The following is a 12592-nucleotide window of genomic DNA, read 5'->3' as shown; positions in this document are numbered from 1 at the left end:
TTAGGAGTAAATCTCACATGAGATATTGGAAGTGGCAGGGAATACACTCAGTGATTGCTGCCCAGGTGTTTATCTGGGCTGGTGGCATCCACAGTCCTCTATTCACATCTCCCAAAGGTTCCCAGCCCAGTGCTGCACATCCACAGCACAGAACTCATGCTCTCACCATCCTTGATGATTCAGCAGGAGATGACAGCCCTGAGATAACACTGCTTGTGCTATTGTCCATGGAGTATCAACACAAAATCCATGCCTGGCTGGGGCTCAGCTGGTCCATCAGGAGTTTCGCTGGAATATTTGCCATCCCAGTTCACAAGCAAAAGAAAGCTGCAGGGGCTCATAGGTGCTGTTACAGGATCCTCCCCGGAGAAAGGAACAATTAAAGCACTCAGGTTTAATGTAACATGCCTCACTGAACCTCTTGAGGCTCAAAGCTGTATAATATTTCCTTACAACAACGTGCTTCGGGAGAAGCAAACATGATCCCCCACCCCTGCAAGGGAGAGCTCACCGGTGCAGAAATACTGAAGCTCACTTTAAATTATTCTTCTGCACACAAATATGTCTCTTCTGTAGGTTCAACACTTTCATTTTCAGGAAAAAAAAAGAAAAAGAAGAAAACTTGTCTCTCACCTGCTAAACCACTCACTGATTCCCAGTCGGGGACAAAGGATGTGCCATGTCACCCCACAGCTTAGCAGGCTGGGAGACATTATGGGAAGGTTACACTTCAGTTCAACTTGCTGACAGGTATTAAATAAAAAAATGCAGATCACAGGTTTTCAGGATGCTGCCACGCAACACACAGCATGGGCATGGCTCAGTGCTGGGACCTGGAAACCACCAAAGGCCACTGAATAAACACAATTCCATATAATTGTCAAGTTATAAGATCCAGATAAGTAGTGTAGAGAAAGAGCTGGAATTAGGAGGATTTTTATACCTGCACAGCTGAGAAAGACGAAGAAGGAGACATGAAGAACTGGACAGATGCTTCTCAAACTTTCCCAAGGTAAAAAAGAATAATTTTGGGACTGAGATCAAGCACAACCAAACCTCAAACATCTACGTTTTGCTTTGAAGTTAGCACAGGTCACTAAGGGGAAAAGGCAATAAAAGGAATGGAAGGATACAGGAAAATAACTTATGCCTGTGGAAAAAAGTCCTCTCCGGGCTCCAGCAGCAAGGAGGATGCTCAAGGGCTTGGCCGGGAGCAGGAAGCTTGGTCATCCCAGCAATTTCTTTGTCATTTTACAGGAATTATAAAGAAGGAATAAGCCATAACACACATCACAAATTAATTTTAGTTTTATTAATTTTTGTTTTTATTTATTTTAATTTTTATTAAACAAATTTATTCTTTTTTCTGTATTTTAAAGAACAAGATTGGGATGTTTTATAGAAAACTACAAGGTACAGAGCAAAGGGGCTGCTCCTGCCCCAAATCAAGGGGTTATGAACCCAAGCACAGCCCCTCTGCTGCAGAGCCAAGCTGGGTTTATTACAACCTCAAATTAAAGGCAGGGTTTGTGTAAGAAACCAGGCGTGACACTCTAAGGAAGCCTCTGAAAAGCATCTCTGCAAGCAGTCAGCAACTGCCCAAAATATCTCCAACTCATTGTTTCAGGGTGATTACAGCAGTGTTATGTCAGCTGTGTGCTGAATTAAGAGCTGAAAGGAGTATAATAAGTCAGCAAAGCTTCAAACTCTTAACCATATTATGGTTTTCTTTTGGTAGCCTAAAATAACTTAATGTAAAATGTTTCCATTCAGGGTAACTAAAGTAATTAACCCCATCACCCAAGACCATCCCATGTGCTGAGCAATCCCTTTTGTGTAAGAAACCCTGCCAGCACCACGTGGTACCTTCCACTGAATGGGCCAAAATTTTAAGCAGTGAGGAGCTGGACTACAGTGATCTTTCCATAGGATCCAAAGCCTCTTTAGGGGGATGCAGGTTGAATCTCTCAGCCAAGATTTGACACGAAATTATTTTTAAAACTGTGGTTCGGGGAGAAAATTTCGCTTGTCTTGTTTACTGCAGCAGAACAGATTTGCCTTTCAATTAGCTCTAAAACATGCAGGCTGGCCTGGCTTGAAATTAGCTGGAATATATTCAAAGAGAAGAACAAGGAGGGGAAAAACCCCTCCATTTACACATTACACCTTTTTTTGGGAGTGGGCAACCAGAACTGCTGGTAGCCACAGTCATTTATAGGTTTTGTTACTTTGAAACGACAGCTAAAGGCACATTATATTAAAAAAAACCCTCTATATCCAAGGATGCCCATGATAGATTTCAATTATAAATGTTTAATGTTTATGGAGTTTAGCAGCTGGGATTTCACACTGAATTGATACAAAAATGCTGCATCTGACAGTCAGATTCAGGGACCAGGGGAAGCAGCCAAATGCCAAGAATACTTAAACTATAAATACATAACAATTACAACAACAGTATTTCAGAGAGGCAGCAGTAGTGAGGTTATTCAGAGTGATGGCACAGAGGGAGACTGTCACTGCTGGAGCACTGACTGGAAACCACCAGAACCAGCAAGAAGAAAAATGTAGAGTTTTGATAAAACGCAAGTTAAAAACTTATTTTAGAGAGTATTTTGTGATTCATGGAGATCCACACCAATTAATTCTCTACAGACTCATCTTTATGCAGCCAGTTTCTATAAAGAAGATGAATGGTTGTATAGCATAGAGACATCTTCCACGCTTTACCCTGGGAAGCTGATGATAGATTTACTATCTGCACACCTCAGACAGCCCATTCATCACAGCCATTTATGTACATGCTAACAAATAAATTTCTTAACTGCTGTGCAGCATTTCAAACCAAATGATACATTTTCAATTTACTTGAGACAGAGGCAGAGTGCAGTGCACCATGGAAATGATAAAATAAAACCAGGTGCAAGTGAAGTGGGGAGCACATGGCTTCATCTTCCAGTGACTCACATGGGCTGAGGAACTACAACCTACATTAAAAAATTATTTGTTTTCCTAAAGGTAAAAAAAAAAAAAAAAATTATTAAAGACTCAAAACATTGAATTCTTCAACCCATGAAGGAGTTGATGTGAAATTGGAGCAGAAGGTGTCTTTATCCAGAATCTCTGACCCAAAGCCACATCACTCTCAAAAGCTACACTTGTAACAGTATGATGGAAAATATTCAGATGTAAGCTCTACAGGATGAAAGTAAACATTTTCTACAGCTTCTGAAATAAAACTTAGATTGAGATAAACAAATTTGAAAATTCCCTATTGCTTTAAAGGTAAATTGCTTACACTGAAGTGAAACAAAACTCACAAAGATCAAGTTTTCTCTTATTATTTTAAAGTGGTTTAAGTTTAGAGCCTTCACATGGGATTTAAATTTAAAGCAATGACTCTCCTTTTTGGTTTTATCATTAATCAAACAATATAAATCGATTTATCTCAAAATATAAGGAAATACAGAGGAATAATCAACGCTCACTTACAGATGGCACATAAAAATGCAGAAGCAACTATTTCCCACAAAATAGGATCCTGTTGAAGCACCTTTTCCCAAGCTGGTTTATAAAGCCAATTCAAATACACAGATTATTCACAGTCCTTCAAGGATGTTGTCCAGCTCCTGGGTCTGGATTTTCAAGACTGGAATTTTATGACCAATGAGGGTGAAGAGCTACCAAAGCCCAAAGTGAGTATTTTATTTAGTGCAGAGCTGTTCCTATATACAATTATCTTCTAGAAACATTAAAATACACGAAAAAATCTGTCCTTGAAGCATCACAAACACTGGAGAAGGTCATTCTAAAAGGCTGAAATAGGAATTTACACTTCCCCCCCCCCCCCCGGCATGAAGAACAAGAGATGACAAGTTGCAGTGATTGAAGAGTTATATATTCTCAGTGTCCTGGAAAAGATCTCATAACCAAAAGCACGCAAGCAGAGCTGAGAGCATCACTTTTGAGTTTTTCAGGGTGGAGGGGTCTTTGCAACAATCAATTATTTGCTGTAAATAGATCCTGGCTGGTCTCCAGGATCTGCAGTGGTTTCTCCCCTCCTTTCCCCCTCCACAGTTACTAATTATACATTGATTTTAGTGCTGTAGGGTCTAAACTGCAGCTAGATGAGTAGAAAAAGGATAGAAGTCTGTAGTATAGTTATGAATGGAGAGGAACAGGGTATCCCTGAAGCTGTGAAAAGACCAGTAGCAAAACTCATGGACAACCCTCAAGTTAGAGCTCCCCAAACCTGCACTGGGGAGTGTGACTGCTTGCTTAGCACAGAGCTGCCTTCCAGTGGCCTTTTCCATGTAAAAAACCCCAGCTTTTTCATTGCTTTAGGGCTTTCACTGCAAGAGGACAGACAGATTTGGCCCTGCAACAAAAATAATAATAAAAGATGACCCATGGGCTGGTTTTTAATTCCTCACTGTGGCTTAGAGATCATGAAACTTAGGAGCAACTTTTTACTAGTTACTTCCACAAGTACCTTCGAGATGTCTGAGATAAGACCCAAAGGTGATTCTGGATTTTCTAACAGGGTCAGACCCCCATAGTGAGGACCTAAATCTCCACATACCTCTGCCACCCTTCCACATTGGCAGAGGAAAGAGAGGAACTGGTTTCTATGAAAAATTTCTTCTTCTTTTTTCCTTTTTTCCTCCTTAAGTATTTGGGCTCAGCTGGTCAAGAAGAAGCCCATCACCAGATTTTGTCTGTCCATGGAGGTCACTGGCCAACACAGGAGAAGTGCAGCAGAGCCATCTGATCTCAACGTGCAGACAAGCGCCATCAATTGCCAGAAGGTCTTTGCAGCTTTGCAGGAGATGAGAGCAGCAGAGTCCTCCCCAGAGTCCAGGGCAGGGAGTTTCTCATGGTGCACATCACCACGCTCAGCCAACTCTTCACTGAGCATATTTATAACTTCTTTGTCCCATATAAAAAGGCTGATGGCTTTGCTGACATGAACACAAAGCTGCTTGGCACTAAAACGCAATTGATGCATTTTTAGAATTATTTGCCCTTGTCATCTTCAGGGCTTATTTATAGTTTATGTTTCCTGATTTATTATGCCTTAAAAACCTCTTTTGAATTTTATATCACACAATCAGCAAGAGCCACACCAACCATAACCCTTCCTTTTTATGATGCAAGATTTTGAAGCCTCGCATGCTTTGGATGTGCAGTGTGGAAGTCTATGGTAATAATTTACAACCCTTATTTTCTTTCTCTGCAAGTACAATCTTTTTTTTTTTTTCTGAAATGACAATTGCAACAGCTGTCTGATGCCAGGAAAAAAAAAACTCACAAAGGAAAGTAAATTGAACAGTGGAAGGAGCTTCAGGCAAGCAGGGAAGAAGTCCTCTAGGGCAATGCTTGCTTCCAGGCAAGATGGGTGCAGAGGATACAAAGCTGTTGTTTTGATACTTGATGTCCACCTCCATTTGGGATCAGAGCTGGATTCCTTTATCTGCCAGGCATCAGCTTTTTCAGGTATTTCACCACATCAAATTACATCTCAGGACCAAACTGAAAGCACCAGCTGAAACACTGGGCACAGCACAACACACCCTCTGTCAGCCTCACTTTGCAGCTCTTTGCCTGATAATGAATCTCTTAGATTTGAGGAACTCAGGACCTAATGGGAGTTTGGCAAACCGTAAAGAAAAAAAAAAAAATACAAAAAGGAGAAAATCTACCCTGGATACAAACCAATCTAAATAAACACTGTTTGTCCTGAAAACACCAGTGTGTCCTTCTCTCTCTCTTTCGCCTCAGGTAATCACAGAATAGTTTGGAAGGGACTTTAAAGCTCATCTTGTTCCACTCCCCTGCCATGGGCAGACACCTTCCACTAACCCAGGTTGCTCCAAGCCTTGTCCAACCTGGCCTTCAACACTTCCAAGGATGCGGGATAAGGAACTTGCTGAGTAAATCACACCAGCAGCACAACACCCCAGCAAACTCCCAGCCCAGTACCTGGATGGGAATCCAGCTGCACTGATCCGGACGGTCTCCAGCACTCCACAGGCTCTCAGCTGCTGCACTGCCCTCTTTGGATCAAATCTGCAATTATATTTAGGATAGACATTAACACAGCGAAAAGGAACCCACGCTTTCAACCCACCTGATAGCAACTCTTGCAGAGACAGGAATTGTCTTCAGCTCTCATCATTAGAGTAGGGGTTGAATAAAACCATCTTCTGTACTTTTTAGTCCAGAGCCATTCCCTCACAAGTCCTAGTATAACCCATGCCTTGCTTTGGGAACACACTGCACAGATGTCACACATTTCCTCTCCATGTCACAAGTTGCTGTACTTTTCAAGCATAACAGGCTTTGCTACCACCCTGCTATCAATCTCTAGGGGTTTTCTTGGGATAAGATGACAGTCTGCTGCAATTAATTAGTCCCTACAGCCATAATCTACCCAGCTTTGTAAAGCAATACAATTACAATACAGAAGGGAACAGGCTACCCCACCTCAAGCTGCCTGATGAACCAGACAGTACTACTTCTGCAGTTATAAGGTCCAGAAATCAAGTTCAACAGCAAAATAAGTCTGATATATTCAACTCCATACCAAAACCAGGTCCCATGGATTTACAGACTACGTTTACCAAGAACAGTGGTGCTCATGCTCCTGACTAACATCGAGGGGTTCCTGACTAATGCAAGGGGTTTCTGCCCTCCTCTTTTTAGCTGGCATCATCCCTTACCACTGGCATCTCATTTCCATCAGCAATTTGTGCCAAAAAACTTCATGACAACTTCCAGCTGAATACCCGGGCTGTGCTCTCTCTGGTTCCTGGCATGAGCCCACTCCCAGATCAGTCTACCTTTGCACAGAGTGAGTCCAGGTACCAGTGTCCTCCATTGCTGCTCCCTCCTTCCACCCCAACACAGAATGCACAAATTGGTCCCAGCTCTTCAGCCCTGGAAGATCCTGGAAGAGTTCCTTGGATCAAGCTTGGACTCATACAGTGCAGATGTACACAGCTGTGTGAGGTTTCCACAGCAAGGGTGAGAAGCAAAAGCTTCTCAGGTATCTGCTTGTCTCTCCCTGGAAGCCCAAAATATTTACACCCACAAGTCAAGGCTACATGAATAATTCTGCCTGGTCTCTGCAGTACAAAAGCAGAATGGAAAATGCTTCTCTTCTTCTCTGTGCTTTTTTAAATTCCCTGGACCTGTCAAGACTACCAGCAAGTTATTCACTGCAACACCACAAACACTGCGTAGGGTGAAAAATCAAGTCTGGGCTGTCACTCACTTCAAGGAAGAAACCACAAGGGTACAATTTCCATAACAATAAATAATAAACAGGCCTGGCAGATCGACGGGGAAGCTTCAGACCTGGAAGATCCCAGGGCAATCTACGTCGTACACAAGGGAAACTCTCTCCAAAGCAGACAAGCCCTGCTCAGAGAAGGTGAAATGCAGTAACCAGAGAGGCTGCAGTTGTCTATCTGCAAAAACTCCAGCTATGGGCTAACACTGAAATAAAGAGCTTCAAAGTGGGACCACACGCACTATTAAAAACCTCTTTTCCTTGCCATGGCAGGTAGAAGCAACTGGTAGAAGGTTGCTTTTGGCCTGGAAACCCAAGTAAAAGATCACAAACCCTGCCTGAAACAGAATTTAAAAGGAAAATTGACAAAGGAACAACCTGAAGTCAGGCATTCCCCTTGCACATCTGCCTTTTAAGGTCTTCTCCATTAGGGATTAACCTCAGACACAGCCTGCAGCCAGATGCAGCAAATATCACTGCATGGTGCCAACGTTTCCTCCAGGATGGAAGCCTAACACCCTTCACCCTCATTATAGATCTTATGTTTTCACCAAGCTGTAAAGTAGGAATGGAAGTAATGCAGGGTGCAAGAAACCTGAGGAAATCAACCTCCTGTGTTTAAAAGCTACGGGGGCAGACCCATAGCTCAGGGCTTTAACCCATCAGAAGCTGAAAACCTCTGAAGATGGAAGTTGCACAATCCCTCTGGGCAGACTGTTCCATCGATAGACTGTCCTCAGGGAGAAAAAAACATGTTTACCCATCCCCATTCTGAACCTCTCGTGTCAATTTGGGGCCATTGACTCCTGTCCTCCCACTGCACACCACTGTTAAGAGCAAGGGTTTGTCCTCTTGGTAGCCCCTGTAAGCACTGAAAGGCTGCTATCAGGTCCTTTCTCTTCTCCAGGACAAACACCTCATTTTAGCAAAAAAATGCAATGCTCCTGTGAGTTGAAAAATGTTATGTTTTAGGAAGAGAAGACTTGTTTTCTCATTGAACAACAAACATAATGCTGAGTGTTCTGCATGCTACAAGATATCACTTCAGTGCTAACCTGGAGCAGTGCCACTGGTGTTTCACTTCACAGATGCCTCCCAGCACTGTGTATTTTCCAGCATGTGGCTCTGAAACACAGAGTCCTTTACAGCCATCCCAGTATTCTCCAGACTCAAGTTTTACTTATAAGCAAATAGACTTTAGAGGGTAAATCTGATGAGGAGCAGCTGAGGGAGTTGGGGGCACTCAGCCTGGAGAAAAGGAGGCTCAGGGGGGACCTTCTGGCTCTGCAACTCCCTGACAGGAGGGGGGAGCCAGGGGAAGTCGGGCTCTGCTCCCAGGGAACAAGGGACAAGACAAGGGGAAACGTCCTCAAGCTGTGCCAGGGGAGGTTCAGGTTGGTCATCAGAAGGAATTTCTTCATGGAAAGGGTGGTCAGGCCTTGGAAGGGGCTGCCCAGGGAGTTGGTGGAGTCCCCACCCCTGGAGGTGTCCAAGGAACAACTGGACATGGCGCTGGGGGACAAGGTGGGGGTCAGGCACGGGTTGGGCTTGATGGTCTGGGAGGGGCTTTTCCAACCTTAATGATTCTGTGACTTCCTTCAAGCCAAACTCAGGATACAAATTCTTCAAGCTGGTGGTAGCAAGACCAATATTGACCAAGATTCTCAGATCACATGTCAATTAAGCAATCCATGGCAGGTGAGGAGGGAAATCATCTCTTGCAGAACTCCCCAGTAGGAGACACCTGAACCAGAACCATTCTTGTGTGTTATTTTAGTTTATCCTTTGTTCTCAAAACCCTGAGCTTGGACAACTCTGACATTCACCAGACGGGGAACATCACATCAGACCAAGCCAGCACTTAAACTGCCAGCAGACACTGGCAGAATTATCCTCTTATTACTTGCTACACATAACAGCTTAGAAGTACAACTGAGTTAATTCAGACAATCACTGCACCTTCCCCATCAGGAGCTTACACATTTGTGAAATTATATTAACTGTATCCTGAGCATCACATGAAAAACTGAATTGAAAAGTTAAAAGGTAAAGAAGTGAAGATGGATGGGCTGAAAGTATAGTAGAGTATGGACATGGAGTACTGGAAACACCCTTTGGAAAGGTGAAGACATTTCACCACGTGGAACATCCTTGACACTTTCACCACAGCAATTCAGAAAATACTTCTGTGTTTTAGCTAAAGAAGACAATCAATCACAAAGTGTTACTTCTGAATTTCATTTAAATAGAAAAACACTGCAATAGGCAACAGGAGACTGAGGTGTGGCCCTAAGCATCTCCAGTACCTACAAAAAGGTACATGAAACAGATACAACAGACTACAGGAACTGCCATCCCAGCACAGGCAGCCAACACAGCCTTCCCCAGAGCTGATAACTAATCATCTAAGGAATCAGTTAAATATAAACCCGTGTCTGAACATCTTCTAACCATTAATACCCTTCACTTTGCTGTTTGCAGGGGTAGAAGAGTCAAGCCAGGAAGCTTCCTGGTGGATACATCTCCACCAGCACATTGTGACCAAAGGTGAGCCTGTTTACAGGTGCTTCACCCTCCTCTCAGGACACTGTTGGAGCCGTCTCTGCACCCTGAGGTTGCACTGCGCTCACTGGGAGCCCTCAGCCTGCGTTGGATCAGCTGGAGGGAAATGCCTCTCTGCTGATGGGTTACAATCATAAGCTGCTTTCTTAAAGGTCACCCCCTGCAGTTTATGCCCTTAAAGGACATCACAACATGATCTATGAGGCTGCTACATGCTAACAGACAAGGCTTTTGGAGCTGAAGGGAACAAAACTGGGTACAAAGACACGACCAAGAGGTCAAGCAAGGCTAAAAGCTCTCTTATCACAGCGCTTGCCGCTCACGATACGTCTCTGAACTACAGAGGAAGATCAAGACTGGCTTTTTGTTTCAGCTGTTCACTCACCTGGAAACCTGCCTGAAGTTGATACAAGTCATGTCTTTACTTTTTTCGCATTTATTTTGGAAGCACCAAGACATTTTTGTTCATTTTGCAAGCCCACTACTTTTCTCTGCATTTTAATTTCTTCACCTTTTCACTGCTTAGAACCGTAACTATTTAAATCAAAGCAAGTCTAAGAAGAAATTGTACAAAGACCCTATTACTGTAAAGCAAGGATGCTCAGTATTATTAGCAGAGTATATCTATGAATTACTATAACCTGAATTAGTCTTCATTTCACAGGCACAAAACGCACATAACGAAACCCAAAAAAGTGACTCCAGCAAAATACTCCTGCATCCTTCCAGTTACAGGAACAATGTTACAAGGAGGGGGCAATGTCCCTAGCAAGGGGAAGGTCCCAAAGCACACTCTGTTGCTCTAAAGCTGAACATATTTGCTCATGTGAAAGCCCACTTACTTAAAGGGCAGCTTCTCGTCGTTGGGTTTGATGCAGCGCACGTAGTGTGGGGTGGTGGCATTCAGGGTCTCCATCAGCAAATGCAGCGAATTGCGGAACTGGAAGAAAAAGCCACTCATTTTGAGGAGGGAGGAAGGTGATGCAGCCCTGCAGCCCAAGCTGGCAGGTGCCACAGGGCACCAGCCCCTGGATGTGACGCAGCGTGAACCTCCCCCCGCCTGCCCAGCACATTCAGCAACTGGTGGGTTGAGAACTTCCAGTTTAAGGTTCATGAGTAACAAGTGTTTGCTCAGGATTCCACACAGTTGGGTCTCTGAAATATCTCCAAGGGTGGAGACAGCACAACTTCTCTGGGCCCTTGTTGCACCATCTGACTGTCCACACAAGGGGAAAAATGCTCTTTTTCTGAAATTGTTTCAATTTATGAGTTCCACAGTACAGTGGGACACATTCCAGTGAATCCTAGAGTGGTTCCGCCCTCCTTAAACTTCTCAACTACTTCCAGTCACAACTACTCAAGCCTCCTCTTCCAGAGACACTGCTACAAGTCACCCAAAATGCAACAGCCAAACATGGGTCGTGGGAAAGTGCCTTTCCATCCCCAACAGCTTTTCATTTATCTCTGACTCAAACTGAGGCAACAAGATCTTAACTGGATTCCCCTGTTGTTGACTGACTCACTCAAATCATACATTACCTGGTGTCCCACTGTTTTCTTGTGCTCCTTGTTGGCAGCTTTGATGGCTGGCCTGGCAGAACGGACGCTGATTTTGGATGTTCCCTTTCCCACGGGAGTGACAGGCACAGCACCCTTCTCTTCGTGGAATAAGTCTGCCACCATTGGATACTAAAACAAACAACAACACTTGAGCAACTCTGGACCTGCTCACTGGGGAATGAACCCACCCAAGTCATGTTGGTCAGGTCATTTTTTACCCATCTTAAACCTGGAAGGGGAAAAAGGGCAAGAAAAGTGAAAGCAAGAAGCATTGTCTACACAACCTACATCAGGACCATTGGCCATTCTGTCTCATAGTTCATCAGACCCTGAATGTGCAAAAAAAAGAGGCTGAAGTCTTGTCAAGACACAAAACCCCCTGAGTTTTGTGGGCTTGTTTTCAGAATACTCATCCAGCCCTGGCCTCATCAAGGATGCTGCCTGAACAGCACACACCCCAATAATGGGGTCTCCATGTGAGAAGGTCCCACCATGGCCTCAGAGGCACCCTTGCTTCTCTAACAATTAAAGATACACCAGCACTTCCTCACTAATTACCTGCCTATCAGCTGAACAAGCAAGGAACACCATTCCACAGCCCTGGATGCACCACATTTGGCTCCTTGCATCCCTAAAGTCTGGGGTTTCTGGCAAGCCAGCAGCAACATTTCCACTTCATAAACAGGAGAACAGGTGAGCTGGCAAATGCACTTAATGTCTTTTTTTAATTATTCTTATTTAAGGAGCAGGATATTCAAATTTGCATTAGACTGGGGAACTTGAATATTAAGCAAGCCACCTTAAATCTGGCATGGTTAGCAGGGCTGTTAAATTTTCACATCTTGGACTCCAGGACAGTGCCTGCTAAGGATCTGCTTCATACTCACAGTTTTTATTTTGATCTCTGGGGCTCACTCAACTCCTACCAGAACAAAGGCTCTCACCTTCTTTGCCTGACCCTCTATCCCCAAAAAAGAGACATCCTGAGAGCTGTTGTACTTGGATGACACGCCACTGCCTTGGATGCTTTGACTCCTGCAAACTTGGGATGTCTGGATGGCATAGGCTTGATACTGTGAGATATCCAACACGGGCTCTGCATCACTATCTCACACTTCACAATGTGGTAAAACCCCTGTCTGTAATTTTGGATTTTGAAACATCCTCTGAACACAT

The 12592-nt window shown here is 43.9% G+C and overlaps 1 protein-coding gene across 4 annotated transcripts in view; it reads right to left on the bottom strand.

Moving 5' to 3' along the window:
- The window catches only part of MYO5B (myosin VB), a 143816-nt gene that overhangs the window by 51570 nt on the left and 79654 nt on the right, over window positions 1-12592 (bottom strand). For all 4 annotated transcript variants that reach the window (XM_051803659.1, XM_051803661.1, XM_051803660.1 and 1 more), the window contains exons 15-17: window positions 11396-11545; window positions 10699-10796; window positions 5983-6069 (exon numbers count right to left, since the gene is read on the bottom strand). In XM_051803659.1, coding sequence (XP_051659619.1) covers window positions 5983-6069; window positions 10699-10796; window positions 11396-11545 — 335 coding nt within the window. The remainder of the gene's footprint in view (window positions 1-5982; window positions 6070-10698; window positions 10797-11395; window positions 11546-12592) is intronic.

This window comes from Manacus candei, unplaced genomic scaffold (genome assembly GCF_025592945.1).
Source record: "Manacus candei isolate 608988 ecotype Guabito, Panama unplaced genomic scaffold, ASM2559294v1 h1tg000059l, whole genome shotgun sequence".
NCBI classification, from domain to species: Eukaryota; Metazoa; Chordata; class Aves; order Passeriformes; family Pipridae; genus Manacus; species Manacus candei.
The sequence above is the reverse complement of the archived record's forward strand: the minus strand, read 5'-3'. Positions and strand labels throughout refer to the sequence as shown.